The 25,665-nt window shown below is 35.6% G+C and overlaps 1 protein-coding gene across 2 annotated transcripts in view; it reads right to left on the bottom strand.

The window, feature by feature from the left end:
• The window catches only part of Parg (Poly(ADP-ribose) glycohydrolase), a 58,096-nt gene that overhangs the window by 13,601 nt on the left and 18,830 nt on the right, over window positions 1-25,665 (bottom strand). For both annotated transcript variants that reach the window (XM_081770293.1, XM_081770296.1), the window contains 8 exons: window positions 24,176-24,477; window positions 23,013-23,129; window positions 21,760-21,918; window positions 18,520-18,773; window positions 15,051-15,142; window positions 11,220-11,379; window positions 7,928-8,058; window positions 3,255-3,442 (listed from right to left, as the gene is read on the bottom strand). In XM_081770293.1, the coding sequence (XP_081626419.1) occupies window positions 3,255-3,442; window positions 7,928-8,058; window positions 11,220-11,379; window positions 15,051-15,142; window positions 18,520-18,773; window positions 21,760-21,918; window positions 23,013-23,129; window positions 24,176-24,477 (1,403 nt within the window). The remainder of the gene's footprint in view (window positions 1-3,254; window positions 3,443-7,927; window positions 8,059-11,219; window positions 11,380-15,050; window positions 15,143-18,519; window positions 18,774-21,759; window positions 21,919-23,012; window positions 23,130-24,175; window positions 24,478-25,665) is intronic.

Raw genomic sequence — 25,665 nt, 5'->3', positions numbered from 1 at the left:
TCATATTCTTGCATGAATTCTGTATATTTAGCTTCAAAATCCGGGTGTTGATCGAATCTTCTCTCCAATTGCTTTAATCTAACCAATGACTGATGATAAGAATCGCCTAAAACTGTACGGTCTTCAAGCAAAGGCAATCGTACAATGAAACGCCCTGTATGATCTCTTGTTGTATTCTGAACGAAATGTCGCTCACATGCAAGCTCTTCGCTTGATCTGGGTGTAACAGTAATTTCTTCTAGTTCCCAGAATTTTTGAAGTTGTTGCTGTAGATCTATGTTTGTCTTCACAAAACATGTTGTTAATGGAATATGGGGATCACGTTCTTGAGGAATGCGTCCTGCCACGATCCATCCCAATTCTGTCTCCTGAAGCACTGGAAAATCACCTGGCCGTGTTTTGTGCCCTGACTTCATAATTATGTAGAATACTTCCGCACCTAAAAGAATATCTATGTCTCCAGGCGTATTAAAAGTAGGATCTGCTAGAACAATGTCCTTAGGAATGTTCCACTCGTCATAATTAATTCTTTCTTCCGGTAGTTTACTTGTAATGTGAGGGAGAACTGAACAACTTATATTCAATGAAAATGTGTTAACACATGAATGGACACTAATATCTACAGAGTACTTTGTATTAGATATCGCTTGATTTATACCTTGAATTGGAGTATACTGTCTATACCGTTTGATGTTCAATTGTTGCATCAAATTCTCTGTTACGAAATTGGTCTGACTAGCACTGTCTAGAAGCGCGCGACAAGGAACCAAATTTCCCTTATTATCCCTTACTTTTACTATTGCAGTAGATAACAACACTCTTGCGTTGGGCCTAGCCTTTAATGCACAATATGACACTTGCCCTAAATTTTCACTGGAATCTGAGTTGTTACTACGCTCTTGCACCGTAGCACTGCTTACACTTGGAAAACGCACTGATTTGTCCTTTGTTACGTCTACATGCAATAATGTATTGTGCTTTTTGGAACACTTTTTACAACCTCTCGATTTACAATTCTTCAAAAAATGATTACTTTTCAAACAATTCATGCATAATTTATTTTTACGAATGCACTCTAATTTTTGGCTGTGTGCCGCATTCACAAAAGACGAACAAGAATATAAAGGATGCTGGCTATTACAAAATTCACATGCATTTGAAAATGTTGATAAATAAGTCTTTGATGACTGAATACCTTTTACTTGCTTGTTTTGTACGCTACTACCCTGCTTCACACCATCAATACTAGTTCTCATGTTCTCAAGTACCTGACAACGTTTCTCGAGAAACGAAAAGAATTCTGATAAAGCAGGAAAAGTAGAATTCGTATTTTGAAGCTCCCATGACTTTCTAGTAGTTGCGTCTAATTTTGATACAAAGTGTTGGGTCAAAATTACGTCTGTGAGGTTTACGTTTGGCTCAAGTGCTTGTAGCGCATTTATATTGCTAGTAGCTGTATTTATAAAAGCGCGAAGTTCACTTACATTTTCTTTATACACTGGCTTGATTTGTAGTATTTCGTGAATGTAAGAAGAAGCAATTAGCTTTTTATTTGAATACCTGTCAACGAGTAATTGCCATGCTACTGAATAATTTGTTTCGGTAATTGGTAAATTTTCAATTAGGTTTAACGCTTCGCCCTTAAGAGAAGTTCGGAGGTACTGAAACTTCTGTACTGTGGAAATGTCTTTATTCTCGTGAATAAGAGATATAAAAGTGTCTTTATATGATAACCAATGTTTACAGTTCCCGTCAAATGCAGGCAACTGTATGACCGGTAATTTAACTTGTGCGCTACTGCTAGTGCTATTATTAACAGCTGATTCTTTATTTCCATGCTTTAAAACAAGTGCTTGCATTTGAGCCTCTAAAGAAAAATACACATTTTCAATTTCTGCACGAGCGTTTACTGCTTCCGCTTCGGGTTCGATTTGATCAATTTCAATAGTATCTTGCACCTCCTGCAACTTTGACCAGACGTTATTTAGATGTTTTAAGCGTGCACGTATTTCTTCTATATTGCCTTCATTTGGATCAAAGGCCTGAACAAAAGTGTTTATTCTTGTTAACTGGCCTCTGTATGCAGATCTTTGCCTTAAAAGACGCTGGCGTGATTCACTCATGATTAAATGCTACGCAGAAATATGAAGAATAAAAAAACTACTGACCTGATGATGATGTTTTGTTTTCTTTTTTACCTATGAAATATACTCCAGAAGCGTGGTCCTGGTACAACAGCTGTCCGCCTACACAAAAAACGTGCTGATTGTCCAACGTACGTGATAGCACCACATATAGGCCGACACAAACACATTTCTCTTCACAACAGCACAGAACAATTCTCAGAAATCGTCGCACTCATGTGGCCCGGATAGGACCAAATGTACAATATGAATGTATATATTTGTTACTTCACTAAAGTACAATAACATGCTAAAAACAATATTCATACTAGTGGACTGTAAGGCTTGATTCGTACACCACATGAATGCAACCCAACATAAATTCACTGTATTTAATGATTACAACTTCAGTTTGCACAGAAAAATAATACACGAGAATAAACATATTCACAAGGTCTTTAATTGTAAATGATTGTAGTTCGATGGCTTACTGTTTGTGTTATATTGTATAATGTTCGACCCTGATATATGGTCCACCAAACTGAATGTTCTTGCTGCCTCCACACTCACTCACACTAAACAATAGAAAAGCGTTAAGCCATTTGAACACTGTTGCCAGCTAAAGGCACACTCACTGTAAAACACACAAATAATCCCAAACAGCTAATGTTTCGTAATTTTTTTCTTTTTACTATGCTCCATCCATTTTAGGACAATTTGGTTTTGCAATGTAGTATCTACATAGTCTCTTCTATATTTGAGCTGAATTTCAGATATCTCCCCCAAAGTCTGTTCACATCATTGCAACCAGATAGGCCATTTTATATTTAATGTCTATCTGGGACTATTGGAAGAGGTAACAGTTATTTGTGAATGTGTACTTGCTACTATTAATTACAGACACTGGAAAGGTTTGCGGAACATTTTAAATTGGAAAAAATATGCAATATGACAATTTATAATTTATGTACTACATAGGCCGGATGCTGACCTGCCCCTACCCACACTGCAGTGTCTCCTACTGTCACAATTGATATACTTCTATTCAAGCGAACGCTTTATATAACCAAATTATTTGCATCTTCAAAGGCACAACACACACTTAAGGAAAAAAAAAAATGAATCAAATACCTTATTTAACTCCCGACGAAGGAATTCTGGAGAAAACTGGACGTTCGGATTTCTGAAAGGTAGTGCGTCAATAGCTACAACTGTACATAAGCGTCTCCCACTCGAATCTCTTGGCGTTTCATCTTTACAGTTGCCATCCCATTCAAACTTATCGCCGTAGCCTACATAATTGCTGTATCTTTCACAACCTATTGAATGAAAAAGAAGACATGAAATCTTTTAGGTTAAAGACCCACGATTATGCCCTTTAGGCTAAGGGAGACAGATGATAAAAGCAAATGAACGATGATGGAAGAATCGGTAGAATCAGAATGTAAAAGGAAACGGGAGTACCTCGAGAAAATCCACAGATACGATGATCTTCGCCACAAACTTCCTTGACTTGAAATCGAACCAGAGACTCCACGTAGCAGAGGTAAGTGCTCTATCATTGAGAACCGTGGCCCTCCTGAATGAAAAGTGGCTATTATTCTTCCAACTAACAGCTAAAGTTAGCACAGTTTTAAAGTATATAATAATCTCCTTATTTATATAATCCCGATTTGCAAGACAGTCTTAGTGTAATGAAGCATTTTTCAACAGTTTGATACCGAAAACTTTTAATTTTATTTAATATATTCTATATTAATTTGTTCTAATTTGCAGTTATAATCTACCTTTCATTACTGTTATTTGACCAAACAAATTGATTTTAAAATAATGATCTATTTAATATGAATTTTTAATTTAAAACAATTCTTTGTAATAATAATAATAATAATAATAATAATAATAATAATAATAATAATAATAATAATAATAATAGATAATTAATGTAATATTTAATTAAACTAGCTGAAACTGCGCTCTCTACACACCGCATTATTCACATATGAGCATGAATCTCCTTGTCATTCCTCACATCTCTCCATGTACCTTTACAGATATGAGTGAAAGGCGTCTTGATAAAAATCGGCAAGGGGTATCATAAAGGGAAGACTTTTTTCGATTAACTTTTCAACACCTTGCACCGTTTGCAAGATTTGAGCCTACTTCCAGCTGAAGATTCTAATTCATGTATGATCAGTGTTTTCTTTCTTCTTGTATGCAGTATGTAATAAGCAAATACATTACACACACAATTAATTATAATGTCAATGATATATGGTGTTCATTGGGCAAAACACTCCAGACAATAAAGACTTATCTTAGACTGGAGAAATAGTTTTCCTTTCTTTTTCATTATCATTTGGCCATGAAACAAACGCCAGAGAGATATACAATCTCTATAAACAAAAATGTGGTGTTGGAATGTATAACTTGTAGGATATGATGCTTTACTTTTCTAAAATTTCAACACTTGTAGTGTACCTCTAAAAATGTAATAAAGAAATAACGGCCATGTTTTTTTTTTTAATCAATTACAACTGAACAATCTACACAAAATTTGCAATCGACCAGTGAAAATGGGATCTTTCTAGAGCCTATGGTTCCCGAGAACTCACTGTTGAAAGTATTGGCCACAAACATATAAACTTTTCATGACGAAAACGTATAAACCTAGCATTTTAATATATAGACTAGGCGAACCTGCGCTGTCTACTCAGAGCATCGTTCTATTATGACCATGAATCTCCTCCCTACTGTATCTATCTTCTTGCTTACACAAGTAAAGAATAGGAGAGTCACAAAGGAAGTTAATAGCTATGTATAGATGTTGAAGTGAGTTTGTAGCAAATTTGTAGAAGTAACACTATATCAAGTGGAAATATTTTTTTAATAAATCCATATCCGTCCAAGTACGCCTCATTGCGTCTCTTGATGCTTTGAAGTTACCAGCATGCAATAGGTTTTGCCAATCACATTTAAGTAAAGCGCATGCAATGTCCGTGAGCCCGCCATACGTAACTTCTCTACTGGTTGCCTAACACCCTAGTTTCGGCCTGCAACAATGTTAGTTTTATGGGCTCAAAACGGCCCCTAAAATGTTGAATACAACAATAACGACACGGTTTTTGAAAATTTGAATGAGAACTGGACAATCTACTCAAAATTTGGAATCGACCAGCGAAAACGGCACCCAACACGTGTGGTTTTCGAGATCTCATAGTCGAAAGGATTGGGGACAAACATATAAACCTAGCATTTTAACATATAGATAAACACTATATTTTCTATTTCGGATACCGTTTTTAAATATACAGGGTCGACAAAATTCAGGTGACAATCCTGACACGAGTTTAGGTCCACATTGCTCATAGATGATGTTTGAGGGGAGGTGGGAATCAATCTGAAAAATGCTCGGCATGTTGGAGCCCACAATATATATATATATATATATATATATTCAATTGGAAGGTCGGCATGCGGCATGTTTTATATGCAGTTTGCAGGAATGCAATGTCGCTGACCGTTTTGTCCAATCGCTAACTCTTCACTGAACATCGCCTGTTTTACTTTTGCTGTAGATTAACTTAACAATGTCGCTTCCGATCGAGAAACATGTGGAGACAATCCTTATTTGCGAAAATCGAAGCTATCGTATTGTGGGTTGCAGAGTTTAACGGGTAAAGCCCGATAAGGACCGCACTTTGCACAACGGTATGGCCAAACTCATCAGTAGATTCCGGAAAACGGGATCTGTACGCTGATACCTACAGTGATTGTCTAAAATAGTCTGCAGATGAGACAACCACTACTGTTCTCCACGCATTCTTTTGCAAAAAGCCCCAATGGTAGCACACGGCATTTGTTACAGGAACGTGGAGTGAATCGAACGTCCATACGGAGGACATTATTCGTTAACAAATAGCACCCATACGAAATCTATATGCACCAGCATCTGACAGAAAACTATCTAGACCATTGGATGGAGATTGCAAATGAGCAAAGGAGGAAATGGCAAGCAATCGGATCTTCAATTGAATGGCGTTGTTCTCCGATAAGGTGTACTTTAATGTTAAGGATAACTAAACAAACAGTCACCGCTACTAAACTGACAGCAATCCATTGGTTTTATACATCAATGATACTTGGTGCAGTATTTTTGACACAAGAATCATTGGTTCAGTCTTTATCTACAGCACGCTGAATGCCAACCTATAACTATGGCTGTTGAATAAGATCTTGCTGCATCTTTGTTAGAGGATGGCTCATATCAAACGTTCTTTCAACAGAATAGTCTCTTCTCATTACGAACATGGTGTGCGAAACTACGTGAATCAGCAGTTTCCTGGGAAGTGGATCGTTAACCGGTAAAGTGGCCATCGCGGATTTCATGCCTCTGGACTTATACCTGTAATGCCATCTTAAGACCATTCTGTACTCCGTGAAGATTTAGAACTTATAGCATTTGTTGCAGTGAATTACGGATGTCTGTGTTGCCGTACGTCCGAAGATATTGCTAGTTGTGCTTGAAGAGTGGAATAGGTGAGTGGCGCACACCACAGCTGAAGAGAGTGGTCATTTCGTACTTGCGCTGTGAAGGGATCAACAGGGGAAAACAAGGCCATAATTAGTGAATGGTTAATGATAGAACAAAATGGTCATTAGCAGTACATTCTGCTAAAAATAAAAAAGAAAGACATAGAATATGTGTTGCATTTCGACCTTCTTATTGAAAAAGAATTATATTCAAGATGGTGGATTCTGTAACATGGCGGTTGTGCTGGTCACTTGTTCTTTTGAGGTTTCCTCATCCCCAAACATCATTTTATGGTCAATACCGACGCCAATCCCAACAGCCTTTCCTTTGTCAGAAATGTACTCTGACTTTTGGCCTATCTTGTAGAAATAGTTTTTTTATAGAAATTGTGAAATGAAATTAAAATTTCTAATTTTACGTCCCACAATTATGCTTTTTAGGTAAAGCACACGAATGAGTAACGAAACTGAATGATTATTAAACAACTGATAGAATTATAATGTAGGGGAAATAGGAAAACCCCAAGAAAACCTACGGACATGATAATGTTCACCACAAAGGTCCCTAGCTTGGAATCGAACTAGGGAGCCGTTGCGCCAGAGATGAACACTCTACTACTGAGCTACCGTATTTCTAACTATAGAAATTATGTTTTCCTGTATATAAATCAACAATACTCGATAAATACTTCAATAATCTCTCTATTTATGGACGCATCGATAAATACTTCAATAATCTCTCTATTTATGGACGCAGTCACTAACGCTCTCGCCTTTGGTGCGAGCGGACCATAGGTTCGATTCCCGGTGGGGGCACTCGGTCGACAGAGTTAAAACGCTTTTTCAGGCCAGCCACCCTGAATGAGGTTTTCCTGGGTTTTCCTCATTCACATTAGGTAAATGCCGAGGTAGTACCTACCTTACAGGTCCCAGGCCACTTCCTTCCTTTCCCAATCCTTTCTTCCTTCCCTTTTCCCGGATAATGTGCTCGCCGAGGGACGTCATCCCTCATGTACATGACGGGCTAAATGGCCATAGATGCCGAAAGCCCAGAAATCTAAATCCTAAATCCCTTCTGTATTTATGGAAAATTATAACTATCGTGGAATAATCAAGTAAATATGAAATGGCCTGTCTCATTAAAAATACATTTAATATATACTACTTGTGTGCTAAGTGCACACACATGTGAAAATACAAAATAGAAGACAGAAATCTATTTTTTTAAATTACTAATTAGTAACTTCTATTCTAAATATCAATTTCTTTACCAGAAATAATAACTGCTTCAGTAGAATCCATCTTCTCTGTGAACAAACGTGAGATTATTAGTTCTGGGCAAATTACGAATCGTATTTCCTCTTGAACACAGCCCCAGCCTAATACACCTCCACCTATTAATCTGAAAGACAGAAGAGAAAAACCTGTTATTATAAGAGTCTCAAAGAAAACTGTGAAATGTTTATTAACTTATAAATGAATAGCATTAATGCTACATACATAAAATTTTCACCAAAAAAATAAATAAATAAATAAATAAAAAATAAAATAAAAATAATAAATAAATAAATAAAAAGAAATATTTTTTTTTTAAATAAAATAAAATAAATAAATAAAAAAATCTTGTGATGAAGTACTCTTCAATAAATAATTTCCATTCCTTTGGACTTAAGGTTTATTAAAAATTGTTTTAAGAATAACAGAGATTCCATAGCAAGGTTCATAATAATTCAAGAACCTAAAAGGTAACTTACTAAATCGATCAAATTAAGAATATCTTATTGACATAGTATACCGACTTCCAAAGTAATAGAATGTATTGCTCTTTAGGGAGCGGACTGGGTAGAGAAATTGCCATGGTAAATCGGAGATTCGGGTACGATTCATATTTCAGTCGTGCATTTGTTTTCACTCTTTGTATATCACTGATTTCCCTCATACAGAGGAACCAGTGTAATATGAAATCGGTTCAATTTTTCATTTATCAAATATCAAACATAATATCTTATCGAACTGTAAATAGAAGTAATACATGGAAACATAAATAAATAATTTACATAAAGATGCTAAACATGATGTAGGATACACATTAAGCAATGAAGTCTCCCTTACCTCTGCATTCACTTAACATTTAATATTGTATCATTTCAACACTCACTAGTGTCTTTTTCAGTAATACACAAATTGTTACATACCAGTCTCTTAAAAGCGTCCTCTGTGTCTTGAAGAAGTTAGTGAGACGCAAATCATCGGAAAAACAAACGTACAAAGTATACAGAAACACTATGATCTGTTCTGCATTGATTTTCTATGAAAAGACAGCCTAAAAATATAAGTTTTTCTGTATACATTGTACACTCGTTTCTCAAATGATTCACATTTAATCAATTTCTTCAAGACACAGATGACGCTTTGAAGTCTAGTATGGATGGAGATGTGGATTACTGAGGAAGACACCAACGAGTGTTAAACTGGTTAAACATAACGGTTGTTGGAGTTTTCCACAGCCTTAAAATATCCAGCTGTATTTTTCTGAGTACAACTCACAATACTACCCCCTTTAAAAATAAAATCAGTTTCAGAAGTGTTTGAAGTACGTATTAATTAAGAGAAGAACTCTAGGACAGAACAACATGTGATTGGTAATTATATATAACGAATTTTGTTTTTGATCGAGCAAATTCACTGTAACCGTATTCAACAGTAATCTGGAACAAATAACAATGCGACTCTACATTCTTCTTATTTTTGTATTAGTACAAACAACTAATAAAATGTATTTTTCTATGTTTTAGTTAACTATAAATCGAAAACACTTTAATTAAAAAAGGAAATTAATAAGGGCATACCTCTATTTTCTCTACACTACACTTGGATAGTGTTCACCTTGATGTATCCCAGTATCTGCTGAGGTGCTTCGAGAGAACCTATAGGAATCTTCAGTCAGGACGACAGGCCCAGGGATTTGAATCCTGAGTGTAATTGAGGATTTTATTCCTATTCTATATTATTAAAGAATTTTGTTTACCATTTTTTTTTTTTTTTTTTTTTTTCATATTTTCTCTGTGTTTATGTCCGAGACAAAATATCTCAAGAATTACCTGATGGACTACCACCACTTTTAGCCAATATGAAAGGATCAAATGTTAGGAATCGAGTTCACTGATGGACGTGATATTCAAACCGGAATGATAGAAATCAATCATTTCCAGTTTTCACGTAGATCACTATAGAACAAAAATGTTAATAGACAGCGAGAAGCTGTTTCCTGCAATCAATTAAGCGTCCCAAGGATACTTTTAATCTTCAACTTGCTACTAAAAACGGAAATTATGCGAAACCACTGCAATTTCCTGTTTCAACATTGATCTACATAGCGCAAAAATGATATTCTTTGGAATCGATTTAACATTCTAAGAATAGGAACTTAAAATGTAGGTACTAATGTATCTTCTAAGCCTCTATTCAAATGGGAAGTGGAAGAAATCTACAATTTCCGGTTTTAACGTTGATCGCTATAGAGTAAAAATAGTAATAAAGCAGTATGCTGCATCCATTTAATCCCTTCAAGAATATATCCCATCTGCACTCTAATCTTGTAAGTTGTATAAATCAATTATTTAGATTTCAATATTAAGAAAATGTCATGCAATGCAAACCAAACTTTACGTGGTGTAGAAGTGACTGCTATTTGTATAGAATTACCCAATTGATTGTTATTATAGAAAATTGTCCAATTCCTTCTTTCTAGCGACGATTGAAATATAAGCGGCTGTCAATGGTGCAAAAATGCGACGAAACATGGATTGAGCTTCACGGATTCCCTTTCTGCGACAAAGCAATCTCAAAGTTTCATGTGTGCAATAGAACATGAATGCTTAAATAGCATTTTAAGTAAGGATACTGCTTTAAATATACGCATAAAATTTAATAAAATCAAGTTTTGTTGAATAAAACCTAATTTTACCCAATAAAACCTAATAACTTTTCTTTATTGGGTTTTGACAACCCTGGATAATACAAGGTATTAATGAATAATACGAATAAACTGAAAGAAATGATTCCTCACATCAAAATACGAAAGTTCATATGGACTTGTAGCGAAAAGTGCGTAGCTTCACCGTTTTATTATAAAAATAGTGTTTTATAAAATTTACAAAGTTTTCTAAGTAATACAAAGTTTATAAGACGTTTTCCAGTGTGGAGAAAAAACTTCAGCACATTAAAGTGGCTTCAGATTCAAAAGGTAAGATGTCTTAGCCCACAACGGCGTCCGACGGTGATTCAAAGGCTATCTCCCTTACTCATCGTAGTTTTAGAAGATTCTAACTGAATGTTCCACGATTATGCGCCGAGGCTAAGGGAGACGGTGATGAAGGAAATTGTGGATTGAGAAAAGTGAGAGGAAATGGAAGAATTCCGAGAATCCTACAAAGTGACTGTCCACCACACAATTCACATGGTATGATCTGAGATCCGAACCAGGGCCAGAGGTGAGCGCTCTACCTTAAAATATGTCAAGGAAGTATTAGCTCAGTCCAGATATGTATGTATAAAAAGTACCTGTTAGCAAAATCCATCTGTAACATTCCATCTCCATCATCCTCAATTGTCCCAGTGCTTGTTATCCGTAGTCGAGGTAGCAATTTAACCGAGCTGCCCCACAGTGGAACTTCATTTGGAGGTATGAACTGTCTTTTAAAGGTGACAACTCCTTCAGGAACTTAACAAGAAAGAAAAAAAATAGTAATAAAATTTCCCTCACTACACACCAGAATTTAATTACAACAAATAACGAACAAACGCACAATTATGTATTTTATTTATTGTTAATATTTCGTCAGTTAAATCTAAACTTTTGATAACATTTTGCTCGTAGCATTATAATAATTAGTATTTCCAGATAAAACATATATTATACAATGTACAAAGGGAGCACAAGATCAAACTTGAATGACATTGACTCCATACCAAATGGAACAGTAATTATGATCGAAATTGATCCCATCGGAGTTTGGGCCCGAGACGACGTGAAAAGCCATTTAACGATTATCTGTGCAAATATATCTTATTGATGGAGAAGGGGTTAAAAACTGCACGTGAGATACTTGGTAAGTTTTAGCTTCATTGGGAAAGCAACTACTAACTATAATTAAAAATCAGCATCAAATTACAAAATCTGTTCAGAATAAAATCTCAGCTGAATACCCATTGAACAAATGATCTGCGAGAGGAGGTTAGGAATTTTCCATTTTTCCCTTCGATCATTCGCATGTTATGTCACAAATGCATATTGTCGAGTTGCTCTTCCTCTGCATTCAATCGTCGTTAAGTTCATTCAGTGGAAATTAAAGTGCTGATTCACATCTTTGTCAATATAATTTTTCCCTGACCGAAACATAAACGAAACATGCTTAATTGTGGTGCGGAAACAAGCAACTTTGTAATGAAACTAACTAAATCACTTCATACCTTAAGGTTAATGGCTGCAACAGGATACTAATGCAAATGCATCAGAATTTATTACTCCCCCACTAAGATACTGTTTTATATGTTTTTCTACTTTCTCAACCTATACAAAGATCGTTTTCTCAGAGGCTTCCGAATTCGTATTTCCCTCAAAGTGACATACTCTACCCCTCTTACACAATGATGCGATTTCATTATCGACAACAGTAGCAATATTCGGTAACAAAAGATCTCCAGAATCATGTCTTCACTTCTCGTACAACTTGCACACCTACGACGGCAGGTACTGTGAAGGAATCTGCTTTTACGTCCTTATGCAATACACAAGAATATGAAGCACAAGTTCTAATGAAGCTAAATCTGAATATTTTAAAAATGATTTACTTATTTTCAAAGCGCTATATGCCCAGTTATGGTCTGAATCTGGGGCCATGCACATCTTAAAGCAAACACTGCAACAACGAGCATATATTTAACCCGACCTATGCGATAAAAGTGAGAGGAATGTTGCACCAAAATTTCCACCAACTGAAAGAATGAAAATGAACGAAACAAACGGACTCCAGTACACCATCATCGCATCAGTCTGTTCGCGTGACACCACGCTACTCGTGAACATACAAGTTTCTTTATCCCATTGACACTGGCGATTTCTTTACGTCAATATAAAGCAGAGGAAAATCTGCTAAACCACACAAACAAGAAATAACTTGAGCCAAGGCAAAGTTGCATCCATGCAATGAAAAGAAGAAGAAAAGATTGTATTTTGTGCAATTGGGAAGGTGTAATTTACAATGGGAAGTTTGAAGTATCAATATATTTAAACAGACCAACAAACAGTGCTTCTTCACAACACAATGCTTGGCCCTCTACGTCACTAGTTAGATAAAACTACTGTTCAAGAACTCGAGAAATTCTACAGCACCACCGTATTCTCCTAATCTGACACTTCTAGATTATCATCTTTTCCAGTCAATATCGAACAATCTGTCAGTTGATTGATTAATTTAGGGGATAATGGGACTATATGTTACGACGAAAGTCAATGATCTAAAATTACTGTTCGTCTAAGAATTGCCAATATAGAAACTAGAACAAACAAACAAAATTTAAAAAAAAAAAAAAAAACGAAAATAATGACTAATTCCTTACAAAGCCACATTCACATAACTGATAGCTAACATATCTAATTAAACAGAGAGTGAATACATAATAAATTATTTTTATATATAAGATAACAAGAAGGTTCTGCCGCTTTTTGTGGAGGCTTGTGTTCAATTGGCCCTCACACCGTGATTGAATGCGAAGGAGATAACGCGAAGGTCAGTTGTTGGTGTGGGTATATCAACATACCACCTGGTTGTTGCAGTTCAGTTACACAGTGAACTTGCGTAAGGACAGAGTGAACATGGGACCTCCACAGAGCATCGTAAAGGCGTGTATGCTGTACGAGTTCAAATTGGGGTCAAGCGCTGCTGCAGCGGGGCGAAAGATATATCAGGCCTTTGGTGAGGATGTCGTGACTACGCGGACGGTGCAGCGGTGATTTAACAAGTTTAAGGACGGTGACGAAACACTGGAAGACGCATCACGTGCCGGAAGACCAACACATATACAAAATAAACATCTTTAGCCAGCAATTGAGGCGAACAGTGGCCAGACATGTGAGGAACTGGGACTACAATTCAGTGTGAGCGGAGAAACCATTCAGCAGCACCTCCATCAACTTGGGAAGCACAACAAATTGGGTCGATGGGTCCCACATGATTTGACTCTAGAACAGAAGACAACGTGAGCAGACACCTGTGTTTCTTTGCTGTCTCATCTGAGGAAAGAGCCATTTCTAGACTGGGTGTTGACATGTGATGAGAAGTGGGTCCTGTACGAAGCTCCATGGTGCCATCATCATTGGTTAGCACATGAAACGGTTCTAAAACAGCCGAGACCAGCACTGCATCAGAAGGTCCTCCTGTGTGTTCGATCGACTGCTCGCGTCATCGTGCATCGGGAACTGCTACCAGCCGATCAGAGCATCAATGCAACTGTGTACTGTCAGCAGTTGAGCCGTGTTCAACAAAAACTAAAAACTCTGGAGCCAACACTTCTGAATCGCAAAGGGGTCCTCCTGATACAGGACAACGCTAAGAACCACGTGACTAGGATGACCCGGGACACCAATCTTGGATGGGAAACACTATTGCATTCGCCACACTCCCCGGACATTGTACCGTCCGATTATCACCTGTTCCATTCCTTGGACCATCACTTCAGAGGATGCTAGTTCAAATCTCTAGTAGAGGTGCAAAATGTACTTGATACCTTCTTCACTTCACGGCCCACCAAGTTCTACCACGATGGAATCCATGGCCTTCCAGGACGTTGGCAGAAAGTCGTCGATGCTGACGGGGAATATTTTTGATCTTTCTGGTACGTCCTAGGTGACATATCGATGTTAGAAGGTGGTGGGTGAAAAAACGACAGAACTTTCTTGGTTACCTTTATAGAATATAAATTTTACCTATTTAAAATTTAGTACAACAAGACAATTTAATAAGGACAAGAATCAGAATATATATATATATAACGCGGTTCTGTGATAATGCAGAATTTGCCACATATTTCTGAAAATCTTCATTTTTATTTTAAACTGGTAGCTCATCCCAATTTGTATGTATTCTATAATTTTAGACAGTATACGTTCAATTTGAAATAAGGCAAAACACAAACACTTCAATACTTCATATTTCTTGCATGTGTCCTATTCAAATCAGTCCTTTAATTGCCTTTCATGTAATGATTACTATTCATCTAAGATTCGCAAAATCATTAGAAATTTACGTTACTATTAATATACATGGTACACGTGATGAAATCATAATAAATTTGTTACTTAATGTCATATCAATATACATTCATTTAACCAACCTTTGTTAGTGACACGCCGAAAATAATGAAACAAGCATTTGAGTTTCTCTACTGCACGAACTGATGACTTGTTCTTAAATGTTTGGAAAAGCCTGTAATACAAATATTCAAAGAATTACTGTCATTCAAAATCAACAAATACAAATTATAGAGTACAGTTTGCTATCGTAATTTACAGTACAATAAATACAATGAATCCTTAACGAGAGAATTAATTAGATCGTAGCATTAAAAAATGGCTTACTTCATCTAATATAAAAAAGCAAGTGATCTTGTTTGTGATAGAATCACGTGCAAACGGCTAACAGTTTGAAATTAATCTTTTGATTTAGTTAGCACCTATCTCGAACTGGGTGTTTTATCATATTACTTTGATTAAAATACATATCCTAAAGGAAAAGCAGGTATGAGGAATGTCTTAGTGTTTCATTCTAATCGATGGGAAGTCCCAACCTACATCTCCTCGCGAGAGAAAGCGGGCAACGTCTCAGACGGCCAACGTAGTTGGGACCGACTGATTTCCGGGATAAGGAGTTAACCTCTACCAAGTGGCAATGGCCTTCTTGGAGGGCAGATGAGCGGGTAGAGATGAAGTTAGGACACCTTCTTCTTGTCCTTAGCAGGGGAAACTTTCCTAAAAGGCGGATGAACCATACGGTGGTCAACGGCATCGAGATGAGGAAAGGAAATGCAGATATTATTACATTATTTTTTCCCAGGAGAGACGAAGGAAGAGAATAAACATAATGATGGTTCTTCTTGAGGTAAAATATTCCGAAGGTAAAATAGTCCCCGTTCACATCTCCGAGCTGGGACTATTCCGGGAAGAACAATCAAAGATGAAAATAATAACTTTCATTTCAGCATAGAAATCTGGAACGTACGAACTTTATGTCGTGCGGGTAAACCTGAAAATTTAAAAATGAAAATGGAAAAATTTAAAGTAAACACAGTGGGTTTGAGGGAAGTGCAATGGTCAGAAAAAGGTGAGATAGTATCGGGAAATTACACAGTATTCTATTCGGTGGTGTTAAGGACGAGAATGGTGTCGCAATAGCAATGAGGAACGAAACAACAAAATGCGTAACCAAAGTGGAATGCTGCAGTGACTACTTCATATTTGTAAAGCTAAGAGCAAAACTAGTGGATATTCTCATAATTCATGTATATATGCAAAAAACCTATGAAAACAATGAAGCAGAAGTGATACATGACGAGATTAGTGACATACTGCATCAGGAGGGAAGAGGTAAGATCAACATCATAGTAATGGGAGATTTCAAAGCGTAATGTGAAAAGGAGCTGCGAATAAGATGGTGAGATCATTTGGACTAGATAGAAGAAACGAACGGAGCGAAATGCTTATCGACTTCTGTATGCACCATGATATAGTGGTGATAATACGTGGTTTAAGAAAAGGAAAACCAATTTGCACACGTGGAAAAGCCCAGAAGATAAGAAACGCTACCAAATCGATTACATTCTTGACAAGAAACGTTTCAGAAATAGTTTTTGAGACATGAAGACGCCACCGAGAGCGAATATTGATTCGGATCACAATCTTATCGTGGAAGTGCAAACTTGGTTTAAGTCAATCAAGAAAAATGGAAGAAATCGAAAATGGAACTTAGAGCGACTAAGAAGTATGGACAGTGATGAAGAAAAATTATGTGCAATTGGAGATATGGTAAGCAGTGCAGAAAATAGCGTGGAAAAAGTTAAACAGATTCTACTAGACACACTCGACATCGACAACAACGTTCAGAGAATGGAGGAACAGCGAAGGGCAAAAACCACAGACGTCAAAGAATACAAAAGGCTAAATAATTAATTGAGAAGAGAGATGGGCAAAGCCAAAGAGAAGTACATGGAACAGGTGTAAGAAACAATAAAACTTCGCCGGCGCGGTAGGTATGATCTGATATATCAAAAAGCACAAGAGTTAGGAGGAAAAGCTAACAGAAGCATACACTGGCCATCAAAGAATCTTTGGAATCTAGGATGAATACATGAAGGATCTGTATGACTGGAAGAACCGCCCCATAGATACTGCGGCCGAAGCAGAGGAAAAGGTGGATGATGAAGAAAAAGGACTCAGTATATTGAAAAGTGAAGTAGTACAAGCCATCAAAGACATGTGAAGGAAGAAGGCCATCAAAGACGACGACATACCAGTGGGTTTGCTCAAGGGATTAGGTGACAATGCAATGAAAGTACTGACTTCACTTATTAACAAGATCTATCTAAACGGATATTAGCCAAAGGATTTTCTTGATGTTACAATGATTGCATTACCCAACAAAAGCAAGCAAAGAAGTGCAGTTATCATAGAACCATTAGTCTTATTTCCCACACTAGAAAGATTATTGCGCGCATACTGAACAAGTGGCTAGAAAGTAAAATAGGAGAGATATTGGAGGACGATCAATTTGGATTCCAGAAAGGAAACGGCACCACAGATGCTATTGGGTTGATGAGAATTATATGAGAGAGTTCTTGACCGAAAGGAAGAGTTGTGTCTGTGCTTCACCGATTGGCAAACAGTTTTCAACTGGGTCAATTGGACCAAATTTCTGAATATACTTAAAGAAATCGGGGTCAACTGGAGAGATCGACGACTCGTTCATAACCTGTGTATAGGACAACGAGTGAAGTTGTTTTTGAATCAAGGAGAAACCAACACTGTGGAGATTGGAAGAGGAGTCAGACAAGGATGTACTTTGTCAACCTAATTATTCAATATTTATAGTGAATGTTTAATGAAGGAGGCATAATGGAAACTGAAGATTTCACGATTGGAGAGGAAAGCGGGGACTTTGAGGTCAAAATTTTCGAATTTTTGATTTATACGTTTTCTAATACATGATACCTGCAGAATATTCCCTGTAACTTTGAAGTGTGTATGTCTCCGGAAACCTTTTCAAAACGTTATTTATATGCAGATATGTGTTAACATTTTTTTCATTTCTTTTTGATATATGTCATATTTCAATCCAATTTACTTGGGCATTGAATCTTCTTATCTACATTACCCAACTGTGTGCGTAATTTTTCATTAGTTCTCATATTCTGGAAAGATGTTACAAATACCACTCTCATGTACACTTTCTCCCGGATTGGGATCGTTCCTTATTTGAACACTGCTTTTGGTTGATTAATCATTACTGATACTTTAAGGTTACAATAGTCTAATTTGTTATTACAGCAGTATTGAATCAACAGAAGAACGCCAATACCTCAAAATCCACGTTCTCTAAGTCACCTGCATGTCTTGTTATGTGGACTCAGTCGTAACCAAACTGTACGAGTAGGTTTATTTGGGATTTTCACGTTCACTATGATTCATATTTAATTATCATCGTCTCTATTAGCCATACTGGCCATAATCACAGGATGTAAACTTAAGTTTTACCTAACATTCGGTAAGTAATGCAAAGCAAACCTTTGTACGTAATATATTTTTACCCACCTGTTGAAATTTATGTCCGGATAGAAACTGTACTCTGACTGACGGCTGGTTGAATTCCTCCTTGGAAAAGTACACAGGAAAGCATTTGCTAAGAGACAAGCTATCTGTTGTTGACTTAAACTAATTACCGCAGTCTTATGCCTTTGTAACAAAGGAATTGGACGAGTAACTAACGCAGGAAGCTGCAATGCCAGCTGGATGATTTCAGGTAACAAATCCCTAAAGAAACAATCAGCTTCTGCAGGCATCAATACCTGTTGGATAAAGAATTAAATCTTTTAACACGACAAACACCTTGCAAATTTTAAACCGTACTTGCCAAACTTACGATTTAAAAACATAAATACAATAATAATAAATAATAAAAGGTTTGAATTAAATTCATAGAGTTCAAGGGCATTTTTTTTCACGATATTTTACGGATTTCTTAAAATTTTTCCAGAGAAGCAGAGTGAAACGAATCGCAGAAAATCAACTTAAATGTAGAATAAGGATTTTCCGATTAAACGTAGAATAAATAAAACTATTTTCTTCTTTCAGAAATAGTTTCATCTATGGTGAAGCCGCATCACACTGCTGAGATGAAAATGGTTCCAAAAATTTATATTCTAAACTGAAGAAACTGATTATGGAATCTTCATTAGACATCACTCGGATCAAGGAATGAATTCTTTTCTTAACATTCTTAAGTAAGATATCTCCAAAAGCTAAGCATTTCAATTTGAGGGGCAACCATCCTTATCGCTTACTTTTTCTTTCTTTAAAGAAAACTTTTCAGAATGTCCCAGGTACGAAAACCAACGTTAATGCCTTCTGCAAACACAAAATTTAAATTATTAACTTCAATATTCATAATCTAAACATATATCCAAAACTTCATTCTTGACGACATAAGTAAACAACGAAATTCCATGATATTGGAAGCCTGAAAGAGACCCACTGAAAATTCTATCTTATAGGACTAAATATTATTTCAGCTTCGTCGTAACAAAAAAGAAAAAATCTCAGTAGTTTTGACATGGTAAGTAGATCATGGCATACTTCATTCACGGTCTCGAAAGATTTTGTAAAAATAGGTGGTTTTGATTTGTCTTTATTTTGTTCACGGATATTTCTATTTTAGGTTAAATTAGCACGTTGCGCAACGACTACCATCATCCGCCTATCTTGTTGCACAGAACTTCAAAGGAAACAACTTTCATTGAAAGTTAATATAATACATAAAGACAAAAAACGCAGTATGCCATCCATCAATATACCATCCTGTTTCTTTTGTTCCAAGCTAGCACTAGTTGTCAACAAAAATCAATTCAGTGTAGTAGAGTGAACAACATTTATCTAGAATATCTCAAAACACTTTCACATTAATAGTAGGTCCATGAGACTATTCATCTAATTTGCAAAAGATACATGGAATTCGGATCCTCAGTTCCAATTCTGTAAGCCCTTTGCTCTAAGATGCCTGCCACGAAACTGAGATGCAATTTACTCTACAACAAGAGTAGCTGGTACGCACAAGCAAGTGTGAGTATTGGTATATTCTATATTGAGATTTATTTACTTTAATCCAGTACACAAGCGACAGGCACGTGTTATCTAAAATATCCTCTGCGAGTAGCCACACAAACCTGAAACACGTTGGCCAGATATCGTTAATGGCAGAATGCACCACTTTCAAAGGAAATGCTACTACTGCTTACACAAGGTAATGCTTCAGGAAAGGAATATAAGGATGTCGTCTCGAATAGATCTTGACATTGGACCGTAGATCACAGTCCAAAAGGTAATGGTCGGAACTATATGTCTGGAGTGACAGAAATATCGGGAATATGTTGTTGGAATCATGTCTGGGTCGACATTCCCTTATTGGCAGAAGCTGAACCTGTTGGAACACCCTAAGGCTATTAGCAAAGAGGATATGATTGAGAGGTTCAACTATAGGAGTCAGAATATCAGACTAGTAGTTCACAGCACACGTGTTTTCACTCCAGTTTCGCAGAAGTGGAAATTTTTTACTCCATGATATGAGACCTGCAACATTATCACCTCAACGGGGTGTTGGTGGGTACTCTGGAACCGATCGTACTACTTCCTTAAAAGATGGTGCATATACCCGGTCATTTTTGGCGCTCTATACGACTCATCAAATGCTGAAGACCTTATCGTCCGTAAACAATATATTGTTGTTGTGTGAATGAATGTGAGACACTAAAGAGACTTTCGTGATCTTATGACCTGTTCAGCCGTATCTGCGGAGTGGGGATTCAAACCATTACATCATTTAACTTGTCACGTTTTGGTAGCTTCTACCTGGTAACTTACGATGGTGTAAGCTTTGTATCAATATTTTTTGTCTAGATTGGGTAGTTTTTCTTCAATTTGTCTCTGATTGTAATTTTATATAGTTATCCTTTTGAAAACTAAATACAATATTGTATGCTGAACAGCAATCAGAGAGAGATGCGGTGCAGTGTTGGGAATTCGATTCCGGTTTGATCACATACTACCAAGCAGTACTGACTGGTGAAGCAAATGTTGAAAATAGTAATTGGGTGAAAATGGATTTAAGGTTTGATAACATACGTTGGTGCGTTTAAGTCACGATGATTCATCTGTGCAACAGACAGAGTGAAATTATAGATAATATATGTCTATAAGATAATGTCGGATAGTTTGTTTGAAGTAGAGACTTGAGTATTAGTTATACCCTTCGTGGATTTAGTGAAATTAACGCTATGAGAACACTTACTTGAAATGAGAAGTGTGTCCATTTCATAGAACTATGCGTACTAGATGAATAACAATGAAGCAAATTGCGTTCAAATAGAAGTATTCGTCTGTTGATTTGACACCATTGTAAGTTATTAGCATCTGCTTGCGGATATTTACTACAAGTGTTCTTCCTATACCAACAATAGAATTTCGGCCACGTTTGATATACTCTTTAGTTGTGCCATCTTTCTTACAATTACTATTTTAAAACCCAACACTTTATTTACAAACACACCGAAACATGTTTGTGTTAATTTTCTCACATTTTATTACTCCATTATTGATTTCATTTGTCACTGTTTGTGTTTCCCTCAGATGCAATTACTCTACCAACAATACATGACAAAAATTATATGAATGAACAAATAAATTAAGTCCATAAGTTAATAAAAATATTACATTTCTCTACAACGTACACTGTAGTTGGGAAATTCCAACTAAATGCAATTGCTGTCAAGTAATACTCACTTCCTCAAAGAAATAATGAAGACCCGAGAAATCCCATCTTTTGGCGTATGTAGAATTGTACGAGAGTATAGCGGCCTCCAACTGCTGACTTGACACGATTTTCCTTAACAAGGATTCCTGAATTATTTCCCAACGAAGCCGTAAGCTTTTCTTGTTTCCCTTGAAATGAAGAAGGAAATGTAAACATGAATTACAAGCAAAACTTACGAAGTAAGATTAAAGAAGAAATTAAGAGAAACATAAACATGCTTTTGGTTCTTATGTATGGTACACAAACAAGAAGGTACCATCTTCATTAAAAGAATCAAATGTTAAAATTTATAAAGAACACAGTAGATAATAGGAAAATAACAAAACTCCTACTTTCTTGTTTTTCAATAACAAATAATCACAATCAACGTATTTTGCTTGGCTATATGATAATTTTCATATAAAGGGGAAAAAAAACGACGATACAAAAATACATTAGGGAATATGACCAGAACACACAAAAATTGAAAAGAATAAAACTAGTAACTTTATATTGGCTTCCCACACCAAATTATTCTGCCATCTTGCGAATATTCTCTGGATTTTTTATTACATGAATAAAAGTTCTATGTACGTGACACCATACGCGAACGCTAAAGGTTCATCAATTTATTTCAAAATTCTAATTTTAATAACAAACCATTGTACTATGTTGTTCAGAAAGTTGCCTAGTAAGCATTTACATTACCGTGGATCAATATAGTGAGGTTCTCTTACAATATCATTAGTTTTATTCTTTTTGTCTCTCTGTATTATACTTCCAAATGTATTTTAATTTATGCTCTTTTAGCTTTTTGTATGTCCTGACGATGAATACAACTGACAAAACTATATTGCTTGCTTGTGATTACTTGGCATTGCAAAGCAATAAAGGTAAAAGTTATCATATTTTCTTTCAATCTATAATTCGCTTTCATTTGTTTAAATCTGTAAGTAATACATGACACCAACTTCATGAGAAACCTTGATTCGATTTCTAATGGGAAAATATATACAAATCCTATAAAAGGCACATGTTTAATCAATCTGATGCATTTAGTTTCCCAATACTAACTCAATTTTATTCCAAACAAATACCTGTTATAAACGTTTCATCTTCTGATACTAAAATGTTCAAAACAACTTTAGAATAAGATCTGACTTGTGCGAATTTGTAGCCAGATTGTTTAACATTTCCAAAATAAAGACAAGGACTTCTTTTTAAAGTGATTTCACGTAGTTACCTCTTCAACAGGATACAGATTTTCGACGGAAGATGGCATTCGAACGTGATCACTGTCCCAGCTATCTACTGTAGGCTGAGGATGTGGCCTGGGAGGTTCTCCTTTTATAATAGGCAACTATAAAAAAGTAAGAAAATAATTATATAAAAATATATTTATTTGTTACCTGAAACATTAAACTTTTTTCCTGTCATTACTATTCTTTCTTGTTTTCCATGCTGAAGTTAAGGTTGACAGCAGCTTTCACCTAAACTCTGTAGCTACTGATAACTAAGATATTGTAACACAAATGCAAACTGAGCCATGGAATTTTCTTCAATTCAGTTTTTATCCACTTGATTATTTAACCAATACTTAATTGATATATCTTACCCATCACCTCAACAGCTTTAGCGATCAAATTATACAAAAATTCTACGAGGTAAGGTCGAGGTGAAAATTATACTCTATATTCTTTCAGCAAATCAGTAGTAGCACATTTTTAAGCTATACTTAGATCATAGTTGAATGTTTACACTTTATCATTTCGTTCTGTTTTTAAGTAACTTTTTTAAAAAAAGCATAGTTTTTATTTCTTACTGAAATAAATGTTTTGAATAATCATGATATATAATAAGTGTTTTAGATAAATTTTATTATCCTTACAACTTCTATAATGTGTTTTTTGATACTTAGTAGGACTTTCCCTTATACTAATGTCTTGCTACATTTACAACGTGACTTCAACTCTAAGTAGCTTTGGAAGATAAGGGTGAGGGTATACAGGATATTGTAGAATGCCAATCCATGTTTTAAAAACCTCTTAAAACTAACTTTTACAGAATGTTAAAGCATTTGGAGTTTTAGCATCTAAACTTTTATAGTGTAATTTTCAACAATTTTCCTCCAAGTCACGAAGTTGAAGGGAACAAAGAAGTCTCAAAAAGGCTTAATACAGGTATAGAATTAACAATGGAGGTCATCAAAAAGGAATTTGAGTAAAAAGTAAGTAAAAATATTAATATATCTTATTCTTTGCCTATATTTAACTAACCTCAACTATACTCTCTTTAAAAGCAACCAATGAACCTTAAGAAAATCTTATTAAATATCACAAGTAATATATTTCCAACAAGTTGGTAGTTTAATTAAATTTATATTCTCTATAAATGAATACACCTCACCTGGAATAAAACCGTATGACTCGAAGATGGAGCAATTGGGGGAAATTGAGAAAATCCCCACCGACTATTCCCTTTTTGTAATTCAGCCAATGTAGCTCCTTTCCACGGATAATCCATTTCTTCTTTTTCCTCGAGTACCATTTCATTGTTTCTTTCTTTTAAAGAGTCTTCTACTTTTACAATTTCTTCAGAAAATTCTGCTAACAAACTAGGCGACATTTGATCTCCTTGAGAGGACGAATTACTTTCAGATTCACTTTTCTCTTTTGATGAACTTTCACTCTTTTTCATCTTCTCTACACCTATAACGAATCATATAACACCTATTACAATGTGAGGTGGTCAATTGCTCATACAGGCATACACACTATTTTTATGTATAAAGCTTTCAGGTCACTAATGAATAATCAACGAAGAGCAAAGACGGGTGAAGAAAGGATACTATCGCGAACATCAAAAGACATCTGGTTGTACTTTTTTACCTATTTTGAATGATTTTACGGGAAAACGAGTAGCCTAGTAAATACGAAATACGAAAAAAAAAAGACATTAAAATCAATAATGACCTACAAAAAGTAAACTTGAACAAAGTTAAAAGCAAACTCTTGAAAATTACTAATTATGCCCATATAATAAAACTTAAATTTGTAGATTTTCTTGGATCCTCACACAATTTTCATTCATTTCATACAATTGGTTTCCTTTAGACTAAAGAACATAACTTAGGACGTCAAATTAAACATATTATTTCATCTTATTTTCAATGTACGGAGTATAATAATAATAATTATTATTATTAATTAAATTTCATCACGGTTACACTATTTCACTGTTCACTTCAAAATTGTAATTTAATCGTTGCAGTTTTCTCTATATTATACGACAAATATTAACATTTTGTAGCTGAATGCAAACAAAAATTTAACTTATGCAGTTTCATCCCCGGTGGGAAAACAAGTAGTTCAGATTCTACGTTAAACTATGTAATCTACATCATTATATATGATACTGAAATGCAGTGTTAAAATAATAAAATACATGAATTAAAAAAAATAAGATTTGAATACCAGTCGTGCAAGGCAAAAGCTGCAAAATAATATCTAATTTCAAATCTTGCAGTGCACGCATAATTTAAATCGTATATTGCTGAAAAATACCAGATACTTTGTGTATTTTACTGGAGGGATTTAGACAGTACCTAATAATGCGTAATCGGTTTGTGGACCTCTCTGTGACAGACAACTTACAATTACAGGTAATAATAATGTCCCATTGGTGTGCATTATTCAGAGGTTTTACTATATTACTTAATTCTTGTATCAGCTGGGTCCCTAACTACCACTTTTCCGTTTATTTTTTTGAAGCACATGACACTCTTCCCTATTTCAGACCCTCCTACCTAGGTAAAGATGATTAACGTTTGATTCGTTTATATTTTACGTCTTTTCAGAATACCCCAATATAAAGCTTATGTTATGATCAATAAAATT

This window comes from Thermobia domestica, chromosome 1 (assembly GCF_964235325.1).
Source record: "Thermobia domestica chromosome 1, izTheDome1.hap1.1, whole genome shotgun sequence".
Taxonomy (NCBI): Eukaryota; Metazoa; Arthropoda; class Insecta; order Zygentoma; family Lepismatidae; genus Thermobia; species Thermobia domestica.
This window is presented reverse-complemented; position numbering and strand designations above follow the sequence as displayed.